The sequence below is a fragment of the Amblyomma maculatum genome, chromosome 6 (assembly GCF_055883805.1).
Source record: "Amblyomma maculatum isolate TAMU_Amacu chromosome 6, ASM5588380v1, whole genome shotgun sequence".
NCBI lineage: Eukaryota > Metazoa > Arthropoda > Arachnida > Ixodida > Ixodidae > Amblyomma > Amblyomma maculatum.
The window spans coordinates 99,075,977-99,091,873 of record NC_139349.1 but is presented as its reverse complement, the minus strand read 5'-3'; the positions used below and the strand labels follow the sequence as shown (position 1 = coordinate 99,091,873).

Genomic DNA, 15,897 nt, shown 5'->3' with positions numbered 1-15,897 from the left:
TGTACTTAGGGAGCTGATCTATAACTTAGCCTGCCGTATTGCGGAGTATACGGTGATGGTATCGCGGGGCGAACAGTTACTACATTAATATTGCGCTAAGATCTGAAGGCGTACATTGAGCGGTCATGCTTCCTTTTTCATATGCACAAAACCTGCAATGGTTCTAAGCTCCCCGCAATGGTGGTGCAGTGTTTAGGGTGCTCGACTACAGTGCTCAAGGATGCGGGATCGAATCCCGTCAGCGGCAGCCGCTTTTCGATGGAGGCGAAAAGCAAAGCGCCCGTGTGCTGTCCGTTGTCAGTGCGCGTTAAAGAACCCCAGGTGGTGGAAATTTCCGGAGCCCTCCACTACGTCTCTTTGAACGTTAAAGAGATTAAAGTTTTATCACACCACCACCACCCCACAAACCAAACCGAACCACCTTCTAATCTGCGTGATCAGCCACGTTTTATTCTTGCATTCTTGTCTGTGGGTAATATTCGTTTATTGCCGGCTCTCTTTAAAAGTTACTTTATTGTTTATATTTATTTTTACGTCCATATACCTTCAATTCCTCTTAGCATTGCTACAAGATTGGGTTCGCAAATTATAAGTCGAATCCAGAGCACTGCCAAGAAATATGGAAGGCTGCAATTTGGTATACGGTCAAAACAAAAATTATAGAAGTACTGCAAATGAGGTATACTTCATGAAAGGAGAGAACAGGATTACCATCTAAAATTTCGCTTTTTCGCAAGGCCTATCACAGTGTACTTGAAAACTACGCGATCACCGTTTTTGGCGCCAGCATCAAAATGAAACGGCGCACTTGGGAATCTTGCGATAGGACCGCCAGTGGTGATCTTTACACGTTGGCTCAAATTTTGCTTTATAGTTTGCGCGAGCTTTCCGTCCACTCAGGTATCGAAGTTAGCTATCGGGTTTTAAATTATTCGTACGGGCGCATCTCATGCGTTTTAATAGCTCAAGTATCGTTTGGTTTATGTTTACTGCGCGTACCGGATCATGTTATCGTATTCCAAGATTGGTGTATACAATAGGCTGTGAGGGGGGCCCCGAACACTCTTTTTCTTAGCATTTCATTTCTGAACAGCCGATCGCCAGGCCGGAAGAAAGCATGCACCCATCCATTAGTGATACTGGTCGGTTGCTAGAATCATTAGGGAGTGAACCCTGTAAACTAAGCACACCTAATCCTAGCCACATTGATTTCGAATGTCAACAAAAATGGTGATTGCTAATGTACTCTAGAATAGTTTTTTTTTTTTTTATTCCCAAGTTTTCCTAATCTAGTTCTCTGGATACTAGTTCTCTTCCTTGTCCTGTCAAAGCACTACGTTTTTCATTCAGCTAATGTCTGACCAACAGGCCTTACAGTATACTCTGTTGCTCCAACACTATGGATAAAATGCGCCCAATACTAGGAGTTACTGAACACCCCGATCTGGATCGGCATTTCGCGCCACACCAGGTGTCACTAAAATTTGCATTAGCAGAAAGGTGAACATGTGGTAAACTTTCAGCGTTGCGTTTTGTTCAAGCTCAACCTCTGGCGTTTTTTTATTTTTTTATTAATGCGAAAGTGTTACTTCGCTATGTTCACAGATTTCTGTCCGCAGACCGTGTCCGCAAAATCGTGTCCGGAACAGTTGCGGGTAATTACTGAGAAGTGGTAGAGGCTAATGAGTGATGTCAATCGATAGAGGCTGACGTAATGTTGGTGTAGAAAAAAATATTTAGGCCAAAAAGGTAATTAGGTAATTAATTAGAATAACTGGTTCGCATGAAAGGAAATTTGGCGCAGTATCTGCCACACATGTTCTGTGGAGACCTGAACCGCGCCGTAACGGAAGGGAAGACGGTGGGAGTGAAAGCGGAAAGAGATAAACGGGTGCCGTAGTGGATATGACATCAAGGATGTGACTTCACGCAACCGGAAGTAGAGCCGAAAAAAAAAAAAGGCCATAGAAAGGGGTTGGCGCGCAATTTGAAGGTACCAAAGGCTAAAATGGGCTAGCAAGAAGTGAATTAAGCTACTAGAAGCAACCAGAAGCAACAAACAGCAGCACCCGTGCTTTCTAATTACTCCAATGTAGATTCTGCAATGGTCATTTTATTTTTTTTTTTTTTTTTTTTTTTACATATACTACGTGCTCCTGCTGCAGACTTTTTGCCGGATAATCTGAGTTTATGCTTTTTATCATGGGAATAATATAACCTTATTTTGACATTTTTTGCAAGCTGGGCTAAGGGCTGTTCACTCAGCCGCAGAGTACGTCGCTCCTCGTGATATCCTTCCACAGCATAGAAGAGACAAATGTCAAAGAGGACAACCTCCTCGCACCTTATCCACCTTTCTACCGGTCAGACGAAAGTCACAGGGGCTGTCGGCTGACCGGCGGGTGGATGGCTTTGACAGTATGTAGTTGTTTAAGGTACAGAAGAGACTTCGCCAGCATCACTATTACATCGTGGCTTGTATTCGCCAGCTTAGTGAAATCAGCGTTAACAGTTCGGCTTACTGCAACCGATGATTAAGACTGGCAGCGGCTCTACCCGGATGGTGCTAGACTAGAGCTTCGACCAGAAGAAGCAAACAACCCCTAATTTAAGCAATTTAATTTTTTTCGACTCATTCATCCACCTTTGTCGCTTTTCTTATGATCTCCTGAGTCTCTGGAAAATAAACCTTTTACCCCTTCCAAAGGTGGACCTTTTGCGGTTGTTAAATGACTCTGGAAATACATTTTAAAAACGTTTGGTCAGTTTCCAGCGTCATTTCGTCACATCCAGGATGCCAGCAAAACCGCACAGTGCAAGGTTGGTTCAGTTAATTAGTCTTAGTTCATCTGCATTGAATGCTTTGCCAGTTAAACTCGGAAAAGGTTTTCTTAGGTTCACTTGAACCATGGAAACATAAGCACTGCCGTATACCGTCTTGAGTGTTTAGAAATTTCAAAACTTTTGTAAGCTGAACGGTATCACTCTTTCCCTTCTGCTTGTGAACATTGTTACATGCGTCCTTCGTGGTTGCAGTACTTGTTAGTGTAAACAGGGGCATAAATTGTGTTTAATATTTCGTATTACCGCTATGCTCATTTCCTCCGCTGAAAGGAGAAAGGGTCTAAATATAAAAGGATCGCCCAACTGGGCGCCACACTGTCTTCTTTTGCACTATTTTAAACATTGCGCGAAGTGTTGTCTTCTTTTAGAGTCTGTGTGTTTATTGCATCACTTGTTCAGTAGAATGCAGATGTCAGCGCTCCAAAACTTGCGCTGTTAACAGTGCAGTTCCATTATCGAAAGCCAATCCGTATTCTGTAATGCTATACTAGCCGCGTTTGATCATTAAGAACACTGCGAGCAAATGTTAAAAAAAAAAAAAAAATAACTTGTTTCCGCCCGGGATCGAACCGGGGACCTTGCGCGTGTGAGGCGCACGTGATAACCACTACACCACGGAAACAGGCATCTTCTCAGAGTCAAGCCAATCAGTAAATATCAAGTGCACCTCATTTGACCGCATTTGGCGCTGTACAGTAGAACATGTTTGGTTGTTTGTGGCCTTTAAAGCGAGAACACAAGAGCACATCGTACGCTCACCTGCATCGACCAAGAATCTTGTCCGATCTTTCCTGCTCTGCTTGGCTAAGTTGTTTCGTGAGATCACAGCCACGTGACCTCGTGCGTATAATTCAGTCTAAGTTGCTGAAGCGGAAATTTGGACTCGGCCAAAATCGATGTCCAACCTAATACCCTAGTCACACGGTCATTTTCAAAGGCGATTGAGTCGATAGCCTTCGAGATTTTCAATCACGATCGAACTCGAAGGAGTTGTGCCGCTGCTACACGGCAAAACTCGAAGGCTATTGAAATAGTTATGGTGTTTGACGCCAAACTTTTGTGGCGCCATTATCGTTGCTTTCGGTTTTGCTTAAAGAACTAAAATCTCTCTATAAATGCAAAATAAATTGTAACTGTTACCTTTTTTTTTTAGTAACTGCAGGTGTTTAGTTGTTATTCAAAGACAACTTTGTTTTGTTTTTGTTTTTTTTTTAACTCGCTGGCGTTTATACGGCTGTGCTTTTCATTGCGTTTGCATTTCTCGGCGGCGCATGTTACAGGGGTAGAGAGTGCATAAATTATTTGCTTTAAAAAGGGCGATGTTTTTTTTAATTATTATGGATATTAATATTTTACCGCGCAAATTAAAGATATAAAATAACGCTTGTTCACGTTTTTGTATTGTACACGCGCTGTCCACGTGTGTGCGTGACGCTCCTCGGGTCAGCGCTAGCAACCTTGCGCACGTTCGAGGGCCTTCGAGATCTCGATAGAGTTCTGGGCTGCTCCGCTGACTCGATAGACTATCGACTCAATGGTCATTGAAAACGCCCGTGTGGCAACTTTCGAAGGCCTTCGAGTCGATAGGCAGTCTCTTCGAGGGCCTTCGAAATGCCCGTGTGACAGCGGTATAATTCGACTGCCGCGAACTCGATGCTTACCTCTGAGTTTGTTCCGGGCCACCCCCAAATCTGGCCCACCCATTCTCGAAATTTGAACTCGGTCAATTTAGACCCCCCGCCGGGGTGGCGCAGTGGTAAGACGCCCGACCACTGTGCCGGAGTTCCCGGGATCGAACCCGACCTCGGCGGCTGCGTTTCGATGGAGGCGAAACGAAGTGGCGTCCGTGTGCTGTGCGATGTCAGCGCACGTTAAAGATCCCCAGGTGGTCGAAATTACTCCGGCTAGTGTGACAAGCGCCCGCGCTTCCCTATGGGCGAGGATGGCGCTATTTGCAATGAAAGCCAATCGTTAGCGGCAAAGGGCGCTGCTTGTCAAGAGGGTGCCACCTGAGCAGACGACGCAGTTTTCTCTCTTCAGAATACGGCAATCTGTTGGTGTTGTGCGTGCGTGTTAAACCTGCTTCTGCGCCTCTTGCTTTCACGAAGGTGCAGTAGTTTATTTACGGAGTAGGTGTTTGCTCATGCGAGTCGTTCCGCACTTCTACCTGCTCGGCGACGATTGCATCGTTTTTTTTTTTTTTTTTTCCTCGTTTTGTGCGCGCGTTCTGTGCTCGCCTGTATCCCTTCTTTTTTTACTGTGTCGCCAGTGGTGAAGCGCGGTTCCCGATTGTTGTTTCCCCAGTGCCTCTAACTAAACTGCAGAGAAAAATGCCAAAGAGAAAGCGGTGGTGCACAGAGAAGACTTTCTTTTTTGGCAAACGGGGCTACCGCTAGAACAAGGAGCGTACGTATTACTGCGCTATCTGATGCTACGTAAGTACGCATTCTGTACAATGGGAACGAAGCATCGATAGAAATGACTGAAGGTAAACGGCAACTGCTTTTGTTGGCGAGAAACATTTTTAGAGCATGCACTTATATTCACAAGGATGCAAACCTGGGCGAGTCGGTAACGGTGCTTCATGGCAGTGTGTAGCGCAAAGAGTGTACACAGGCGCTACAGACAGCACCTGTGTTGTGTACCTTTTCTGTGTCCCTCGATTGTCATTTTGCGCTACACATATGTCATATGGATGCAGTTATATATTAGGCGCATGTTTCACCGTAAGCGCGGCATTACCAACGAGCTTCATCGCGATTAACCGGCCGCGTCTCGTGCATATTGCGTATCTGAGAAAAAAAAAAAAAAAAAAAAACTTCGTCAGCTTCTTCATTCAAAAGATGGTGACTTCGGCAAAACCTTGTGCAATCGCAGGCCGCGATGTACCTTAATTAGCCGCTGTAAGTAAAGGTTCCTCGTTTGTGTTCTGCTGTTTTTTTTTTCTTTTTATTCAAATACCTCACGGGCTCCGATTGGAGTAATATGTGAGGGGGGTTACATAACTGGGGTGCGAAACAGAAGCATGTAGAAGATGGTTATTTTAACATCGTTATTTTCAAACCGTTAACATTATACCCTCCACACCTTGTGCCCAAGACGGCACCAAAAAGGAAGGAAAGAAACATATGCGAGCAGCAACCACCTCGTAAACGCCATAAACGGGACGCAGGGACTGGACCCGGCGATTCGGGCTCGGAAATCAACGAGGGCTCCTGTTTTCTCGAAGCTGGCTTTCAAGACTGCAACGACTCCTCCGGCTCCAGTGAAGCGGGCATTGTGGGTGAACAGAGTGGCAGCCAGGCTACACTGCAGACACCTAACCACCACGGAGGCCGTCATTCGTTTGAGGACATTCTCATTCCGGTTACATGGATGCGGATACCTTCCGTGGATAACAGCCTAGCTTATGCTTAAGACCCAATAACTTGAAAAGATGAAGGTTGACCTTGCATTCCAACTTTTTGGAGATGAGGTTATTAAAGGACTTTTTTTGCAATGGCGGCATGTAGAGACTATATACACTCGGGTGCAACCAACAGAAGACTTCGTCACGCTAATCAATCGCCTGATACGAGTAATGACCTCCAGGATAACCAAGCGTGCACTTAAGCCGGGTAGCCCAGACATGCGTTTCTTGGAAGACTTTTTAGGATATCTGGACAAGTGGGAAGAACATGCCAGCATTGCCTTCCACTCGCATTGTCACCTTTGATTAAACATGCTGCCTTCGTTCTATTAAACCGAATCTGTGTTTCGTGACTTGTATTCTTTGAGTTTGAATTCCTCCAAACGCGAAAGCTCTCATGTGCGTTTACCGGGTTAGCGTGTGGCTCACGTACCGATTGAGCTTTCAAGTTCGAGCAATCTGCACAAAGCAATTCGATATTAACATTAGCATGTTGAAACGTTATATCAATCCTAAGCTCCTGAAAGAGCTCTAAAACAAAGTATTAAACGTGAGCCAAAGCAACGCGCAGCTCCCTTTCCAACTCTCAGCAGCGCGGCGCAATGTGCGCGAGAAACCGGCTCGCACCCTCTCGCACCACAGCGCCGCTACGCGGCCGCCGGCGGCTTTCATTGCTCTCCGAGCCATCCCAGCCGGCGCGCTCGACACACTAGCCAGTATATTCTAGGCACTATATCCGTAGCCCTCCACTACGGCTCCTCTTTCTCTCTTTCCACTTTCCCTCCCACCTTCTTCCCTTCCCTTACGGCGCGGTTCAGGTGTCCACAGAGCAAGTGTGACAGATACTGCGCCTTTCCTTTCCTGTGAAGCAACCAACCAACCAACCAATTTAGACCAAAATCGATGTCCAACCTGATTCGACTGCTGCGAACACGATGGTTACCTCCAAAATTGACCAGGGCCATCCGCAAACTTGGCCTAGCTAGCCAGCCTCGAACTTTGACCTTGAATAATTTGGACCAAAACCGGTGTCCAACCTAGACGACTACGGCGAACTCAGTGACCTCCAAATTTCTCCCCTCCCCTGTTCCGAAATTTGACCTCGACCGATTTAGACTAAAATCGGTGTCCAACCTAATTCAACAACGGCGAACTCGATGGTGACCTTCAAATTTGTGCCGGGCCACCCCCAAATCTGCTCCATCCAGCCTTGAAATTTGTCCTCGGCCGATTTGGACCAAAATCGGTGACCAACCTAATTCTACTACAGCGGGTACGGTGATGACCTCCAAAATTGTCCCGGGCCACCCAGATTTCGCCTAGCCTGGCCCGAAATTTGACCTTGACGGACTAGGACGAAACTCGATGCCCAGCCTGATTCCATTACGGCGAACACGGTCGTGACCTTCAAGTTGGACCGGGCACTTTGTATAAAATAAATGTCTAATGTAATTCGACTATGCAGAACGTGATCGGGACCTTCTAATTGGCCCGGACAGCCTCTGAATTTCGCCCACCTAACCGCAAAATTTGACCTCGGTCGATTTGGACGAAAACCGATGTCCAGCCTGGCAGCCTGATTCGATTATGGCGAACATGATTCTGACCTTCAAACTGGCCCGTGCCACCTCTGAATTTTGCCAACCCACCCGTAAAATTTGACCTTGGACGGTTTGGACCAAGGACGATGTCAAATCATAAATAACTGCTGCCGACACGATGGTGGCCTCCAAATCTGGGCATGCCCCCCCCCCCCCCCCCCCCCCCCTCCCTCACGCTCGTGCCGAAATTTGACCTGGCCAATTTTCTCCAAAATTAATTTCTAACCACGATTCACTGTTCCCGACGCGATGGTGGCCTCAAATTCCATGGCCATTTTCAAAACTTGGTCCAAGCCATTGTAGAAGACGCCCGTGGTTTCGCACTATCGTCGGTTTAGAAAAGAGCTCCGCCAAATTATTATTTTTTCATATACATATGCAAATAAAATTTAGGTGCGACTTCTCTAACCACCTTGCTCGGTGCACTAACCATTTTTTTCCATTTTTCATTTTGCAGATTAAGTAATATGCATTTATTTATTGTCAGGCTGCGTTTATTAATGTACTTGGAATTATGCATGTATATCACACTACTTTCGATCTCTATATGCCGAAAATTGGCAAGCACCCTCCTTGTTTTTCACCCGATCGTGTTAACAGTGAAACTTTTCCTCGAGCTTTAGACGCCACCCTGTTCTTTTAACATCAAAATCTGATATTCTTGCTCCATGTTTTATGTGCAGAGTAATTAGACCCCTACATCACCATTACTGTCACATGTAGTTTTTGTGCCGCTTGCAGTAATGTTTAAACTGTTGCTGACCAATCAGAAGACATGTAGAGACCTTTTAAATTGAGAATACGCCTGCATTTGAGCAGTGCGTTTAACTGAATCAGATACAAGCAGGCAACATCGCCATACGCTCTCATTGTTTTTCTAGTGTGTCACCATCGCCATTGACGAGGTGATTTGTTTTGCAGAGTGCGTTCAGGACTGTTGTGATATCCTTTGAGAGCCGGCGGTGTAGGAGAAACGACGAGAAGTAGCGCCAAACAGCATATTAACAGCAGCATATAACAGCACAAAGGCCTCTCCCAGTTTCCTCCAATTAACCCGGTCCGGTGCTAGCTGCGTCCACTTGACCCCTGCGAATTTGTTAACCTCATCTACCCACCTTATTTACTGCCGCTCCCTGCTACGCTTACTTTCTGCTTACCTATAAAAATATAATAGTGAAAACAAAATTAAGTTCGTGTAAAATATTATTTGCAGCTTAATCTTCTTAATTGATTTCATTGTGCCCACCATCAGTGCGGGCATAATTAAATAACTCCGAAGATTGGAGAAATATCACTGTCCCCATCAGGAGGAGTGCCCTCTAATGGAGTACATAAGTCTGCGCAAATTGTTCTGTGGGTATACATTGAATCTATGTTAGTTGCTCCGTTTGTTTGATGCATGCTTGTCTCTTTTGAGTTCTGTAAAAACTTGTAATACTTGTATTTTCAACCCACTCCTGCACTACTGCACTTCTCCAGAAAAATCGTAAATTGAATTTTCGTTTTCGTTTTCAGCTATGCGAGTTAATTAAACCATTTCGTATCAATAGATACGCCATTGGAATTCAACTGTATGGGCAGCCATTTGATCGTAATGAGGTGACAAATTATTTCAAACCTAAAGCTCCAATTCATATGAAATGATCGAGCCTAACGTGCGGTGAAACCACAGCTGGGGTTTGACTAATCCGTTTCAATTGGAAAATTTTTAATTGAACCCACGGTTTTTTTTTTTTTTTTTTTTTTTTTTTATGACTGGGGTACTTCGCCTACGTGCAGTTCCGAGAAAGGTTCCGACGCATGTCAACCCGATGACGACGAAGGTGGTTGCTCGAAACGCGTCGGCTGCGTACGCGAGATGGAGAATTCATCAGGCGAGCGGTGATCGTTTCTCTCGAACACGACTAAGATTGCGCGTGAGGCACGTTTTGCGCTTTGCGAGAGTGTTCTCCCCTAGATTTGGCAGCGCTAAAGACGAGATATCGGCGCTGCCCAAAAGGGCGCGTTATATAGATTCCGCCGTAAGAAAGAAAAGAGTGGGTGGGGATTTAAGTCATCGAACTCGTTTTTCTGTGTATGTCAGAAGACGAAAGCCTAAGCTGTTAGACACTTTTTTTTTCCCCCGAACCCTGCGAGCAGTGCCTTTGTTCACGGATTGCGCGGTGAACATGCCGTATAATGATGCCGCATGTCCCAGCAGGAACAACAAGCTGACAACGGTTATTCGAAATAGTAATTAATAGGAAAGTTTTGCCGTATGCTGAATGTGGAAGACTGCGACATTGTGCACTATGCAGGCCCTCGTAAGTGAAGCTGCACAAATGGTTTCGCTGCGAAATCATAATGGTCGTGAGGACAGCAAGATGTCATTCAGGCGTTCGCGGCTCGTTATCGCGCCTCACAGAGTCACAGAGCGTTCTATAGCCGTGCATAAGTTTGTGCATCAAGGTCATTGCGCTTTAGATGCCACTCTTACCAGGGTATGCTATGGCGTAGTCACGCCAAAACTGGCCTTTGTATCCGCACCTGCGACCCTATCAGGTTAAGAATCATCCAACTCCGGGAACAAGCTGGAGTAGTCAACCTTCCGCAGCGCAGAATTCCATAGCAATTGAAATAATGATGTGTTCTTTAAAATTTCTTGAGGGTGAGAGAAGCAGATAAGAGGAGAGTTGGTATTCATTTTTAATTTCTCAATTGTGTGGTTCTGTGCAAATCTCGTGCTGATCTGCGATAAGCTGCACTTTCCAAGCGAGTTATCTCAGGTGTTTAGTGTATACGGCCCTAAATGCTGTGTTCGTCACAAACTCTTTGACACTGCCGTGACCACTTTGTTAGTTTCCATTTTGTTCCGTCAACGCTGCATGAAATAACACAAGCACGATTGCTTTTTCGTTGTGCTCTCAAGCGCACTTTGCTATTCCCATACACAAGCACTCGCTGAATTTGATGTACGATAAAATTTCCAGCACTCACATTGGTCTTGCGAGCCTGATCTTATTAAGAAATAGTAGAATTGCTTCTCTAGAGCCTGGAATGAGCACTTGGCGCCGACGATGCTTATGCGAGACATCGCAAAGCCGTTACGATTGTGAGCATAACGCCGCTAGAAAACATGCAAGAGAGTTCTTGAAGGTCACCATGGGGCGCCACAGTCTTGCTGCACGCTTCCCATGATTCCACCTTGGCTCTGGCAATTTAAACCGCAGCGGTCGTGTTCTCCGTATTTTTCTTTGCGTGGAAGTGGTGCTCTCTTCGACTACAAGCTAGATATGAACCATGTGTCCCTGCGCCTACATCCCCTTCTTGTGGCGCTGTTAAACACACGTATTAGTCTTGTGAATTAAAATAATTGGTTACAAACTTACGAATAAGAGGGGGCCTTTAGAAAATCAAAGAGCCGCCCCTCCCCGCAGGACATTTGTAGGGAAATCACTGGCAGCAAGGCGTGATGTCGTAGAAAAATAATACCAGCAAGCCTCTGAGACCGGCAGAGATCATTGTGGATTGGAAAACAACTCGAATTGAGGATATACAAGTCAACTAATGCGACGAACAGATAACCTATCGCAATAATCCACCGGTATCTAAAAGAAGGCAACGTAGCCGAGTAGGACTGAGTCAGACCGGCTAGTGCATGATGTAGTTTGCGGTGATGCAGAGGTTCCAGCGTCCGTTGGACAGGTATGTTCAGCATCAGAAGAGGCTTTTGTCATGCAGTTGACATTAGCCGGCTATGTGGCTAACGCGGCTGTTTAATTTTTTTATTTCTATTTTAACGATATTTATTGTTTCAGGGCATCAGTAGGTTATGAGATGAAGAATGAAGAAATTATTAAATGAATGGAAAAAGATTGGTTGATTTTATGAAATTCACGAGTGAGCGTCGATGTGGTCCCTGCGTCCAAGCGATACGAGGCAGGCTTGCTTGCTGAAAGGCCAGCTATCGTCAAGTGTCAGATTCGTGTCGGTTTCAGAGCTGGGCAGAACCACAGCAGGTGGTGAATGTCGGCTTCAACATTTTCATCTTTACATATCGGACACCCTGGGCAATGATATAAGCGTCGGAAGTGAGACCACGTCCGAGTGACAGCTGGTGGGAGGGCAACCCCGACCCGGATCCTCCTAAGCGCAACCTCCTCTGCACGGGTGATACCGCGGGAGAGGGATACCGCACACGGAGGGATAAGAGCACGTGTGCGCCGCCGTAGGTGTTTCTTTCTTCACAAAAGGAGTGTAGTGTCTTCCACATCGAGGAGCCGTGATAATGATGAGTCTTGGGTCAAGAGGCGGGTCGCTAAATCTGCTTGACTTTGGGAAGGCAGAAGGTCCCGTGGGACCCACTCAATACCTACTGACTGTGGGATGCGCGTCGCAAGCTGGTGAATGCCTTGACATATTTTTGGGCAACGGCTGACACGTCGGAGCCAACGTACCGCCTGAAGTTCGTCAGCGCGGATGACAACGTGGGCCGTAGGGAGCATAGTAATGGTGGCCATGGAGCAGAGTGCCTGCTGAACTGCCACGAGCTCAGCGCAGAAGGATGTTATGGTTCCGAAAGCTTAAACGTAGAGATCTGATTCAGGCTAGGTCTTAACGGACAGGAGATTGACGTTTTTGCTGCACAGCTTCGTATGCTTGCATCCAAGTACACTACAATGGACCCTTGAGGCAGATGAGCATCTTGCTCTTCAAATCTCTGGTGAAGGGACGACGCCGAGTTGCGAGACGTTGGTCTGCGGTTATCAGTTGGCTTGTTGTCGCCGTTTTGAACAAGGAAGTGGGGAAAATGCGAAGCGCAACTTATGTAGGTGACATCTGAATCTGGTAGCTGTACTGGAACTATTGATTGGTGGCGAACACTTTGGGAGGTTTGGCGACAGTTAGTGATCGGGTGAATATTCCGCTGAAGTGAAACGTAATCTATTCGGTTTCGAATATTATTGCTGAGCTGCACCACAGTGGTTCATGTTCGCGGGTAGCAAATCTCGAAGTAATTTTGGAGTCAGTAGGACTTCGTAAAGCGCCGCCGCACATCCACAATACATATGAGGCTTTGTGCGTGATCCAGCATGCCTGGGGAAGGAAAGAGAAATTTCAAGCCGCGGATGTACTCCCTTGAAAATGTAGAGCGAAAATATTCTGTTCACATAGCTTTGCTGTCTGGTTGATAGTCATTGAAATGATATTCGGTTTCGCTTGGTCATGCCCAAGAAGCATACCTGTAGTATGCGCACCAAAAATGCCAGCTAAATCGGCTCATATGAGTAGTGCGGGGTGTTTGACAAATAATTGACGCGTTTGTATGTGCGTGCGTGCGCGCGCGCGCGCGCGCGCGCGCGCGCGCGTGTGTGTGTGTGTGTGTGTGTGTGTGTGTGTGTGTGTGTGTGTGTGTGTGTGTGTGTGTGTGTGTGTGTGTGTGTGTGTGTGTGTGTGTGTGTGTGTGTGTGTGTGTGTGTGTGTGTGTGTGTGTGTGTGTGTGTGTGTGTGTGTGTGTGTGTGTGTGTGTGTGTGTGTGTGTGTGTGTGTGTGTGTGCGTGCGTGCGTGCGTGCGTGCGTGCGTGCATGCGATCGCACTGCGTTTGCATCGCATTCACTATTGATCATTTTTGTCGCGATTACTAACACCGCGGCTTACGTCCAATGGGAGCTGCAGTAGATATACAATGTCGTCATGCTCGGTATTGTGATTTTTCTTTCTTCACAATTATTCGAATTATAACGGCAACGTACTAAACATGATTGTAATTTTGAAGTATTACAGAATGTAGTTTCTCAGGGGTGTTGGCTCAACGCAGCATCGAGCCCCATAACCTATTCCACTGCATGTTTTGCCGCAGGCCGGTGGCCAGCCAGTTGATCAAGGGTGATGCAGTGACGGCGGAGTCCTTCGAGAGCGTCACCATTTACTTCAGTGACATTGTGGGATTCACATCCCTCTCAGCTCAGAGCACGCCCATGCAGGTAAGTAATGGCAACAAGTTCCGTGCCAGTATACGATTGTCGCAACATATAGATATTTATATGCTTTCACCTACACTGGAGCACGGGAACAGTTCATTTTGCAATGATTAGCTGACTTAGGCGAACAAAGACCGCTCCTAAGAAAAGTTAGATTTTCGATTCGGATCATGAAGGTGGCTCGCTCTGTCGGCAATAATCGAGCCGTCAACGCCGCCGCTCACAAATGCACTGCAACCTGTGATCTGACATGTCACAGTACTTTATTCGTTGTACAAAGTGATCACATAAACTGTGTTCAAATCACCAGACGAATGAGCCCGAGAGCGCGGTGAAGATTTCATGAATGTGTGCAAGAAAACGCTCAAACTGCCGTCCCTAAGAAGGAAATAATTTTGAGGCCCCTCCTGCCTGGCCCATCTGCTTTGAAAAGACGCTCTTCCCAACCCTGCGAAGAGAAAATATATGCTAGCCAAGCCACTCCAAGCGGTACTGTCACCTTTCTGTTAGGCCGGGCTCGTGGGGTATTATACTGCACGCACATAGTATTCATATTTCCGAATGATACATCACAAACAGCCCCCAGGAATACGAAATCTCTTTAAAATGTCCCCAAAATAACTCATCGGGACACTTGTAATCTGGCCAGCAAGTGCTTACTTTTTCCTAACACACCCAAAAACGTTCCCAAATCCAGTATTGTCTAAAAAGTTGCACATCACAGGGAAGGCCCGAGAAAGTTGCTTCGCAATTTCTTGACTCTGCTTTGAATTGAAGCATTGCGTCCTTTTTGTTCCACGGTATCGGGTCATCGTATCGATCGCTCCTGTGCTCGATATTATTCAGCGTGCTGAAATGAGGACAAGCAGCAAATGCATGCATGCGCAGTTTATTACTGAGTGCATCGCCACGGCATCGGTATACATCGATATATAAACATGGCCACTTCACACGAATACTGCTGGTTCCGTACAGTTCCGAGAAATCCGAAAATTAGAGACAAACACATAACGTACATGCTTCAAATTGATTCTGATATTCTGGGCAAATATTCCAAACACTATATAATATCACATGCATACAAGAGCAAACGGATATTAGGAACCACGCGGGAGATCAAAATAAAAGACGGTACTGGCATGGGATGCGAAACTGAAGCGGTTTCAGAGCGTGGATATTATATCGTCAGATACAACTATAGAGTCTGCATTTACCGCCCCATACAGTTCCTTCTTGACAGAAAGTAATCAGTTGTTAAAGCTTTTCAGATTACCTACGTAAAAAAGCTAAGCATCAGACCAAATCATAAGCTCAAGAACCTCGATGACCTTGTATAGGTAGTTATGGTCAAATTTCTCTGCTTGAAGACTGGGCGCAGGTAGGAGCCGTGGCGCGCATCCAGCAAACTGCGCGCGCTATATAGGATCTAGCTTTGGAGACGAAGTCAAGAAACAGTTGAGTAATGCTGAGCACTGGACAGTAATACGATAGGCCATTAGTAAATGGGGGGAGCCTGTGAGTATTCGAGTAAAAAGTTCTGCTTGAACCCTGTAATTTAAATGCGCTCCTGGTGACCGCTCGCAACCGATTAGGGCGGCACCTCACCGAGTGTCCGGCCGCCCGCTTCCCGTTGACGTACGTTAAAGGTTTTAAGGCGAAAACATTTAATGGCTCATGCTGTCGTGGACAAAATGTGTCCCGCTATTGCGGCGGCTCTAAATGGCCAAGGCGGGATGACGTCATAGAGGTCTCAGCCAATCACAAAGCCCCACAGTATGCGCGAATGCGTGCTTTATATGGCCATGTGCCAATCAGTGATCATTTACTATTTAATTATTCAATTAGTTGATTAATAATGAATAATAATGACTTATAAGTACTTTAGTAATTAACAAATTATAATTAATAAATTGAGCAATTATTCAATTACCTGCTTAATGAATAGCCAAGTATACATAAATAATTATGGGTAATTAAACTAATTTGTTTAATTACTAATTAGTACCAGTTGCGTAACAGAATGCGGCACTCAGGCTTTCTCCTCTCACTACATTAGTCGCTAAAGTCCCTCGTAATATTTCC

The 15,897-nt window shown here is 45.9% G+C and overlaps 1 protein-coding gene and 1 non-coding gene across 3 annotated transcripts in view; one reads left to right on the top strand and one right to left on the bottom strand.

Annotated features, from left to right (window-relative positions):
• The window catches only part of LOC146186385 (atrial natriuretic peptide receptor 2-like), a 259,439-nt gene that overhangs the window by 105,328 nt on the left and 138,214 nt on the right, over nucleotides 1-15,897 (top strand). For both annotated transcript variants that reach the window (XM_084607168.1, XM_084607167.1), the window contains exon 4: nucleotides 13,695-13,818. In XM_084607168.1, the coding sequence (XP_084463294.1) occupies nucleotides 13,695-13,818 (124 nt within the window). The remainder of the gene's footprint in view (nucleotides 1-13,694; nucleotides 13,819-15,897) is intronic.
• Nucleotides 3,394-3,466, bottom strand: TRNAV-CAC (transfer RNA valine (anticodon CAC)). The gene has a single exon. It is a non-coding gene; the product is annotated as a tRNA-Val (tRNA).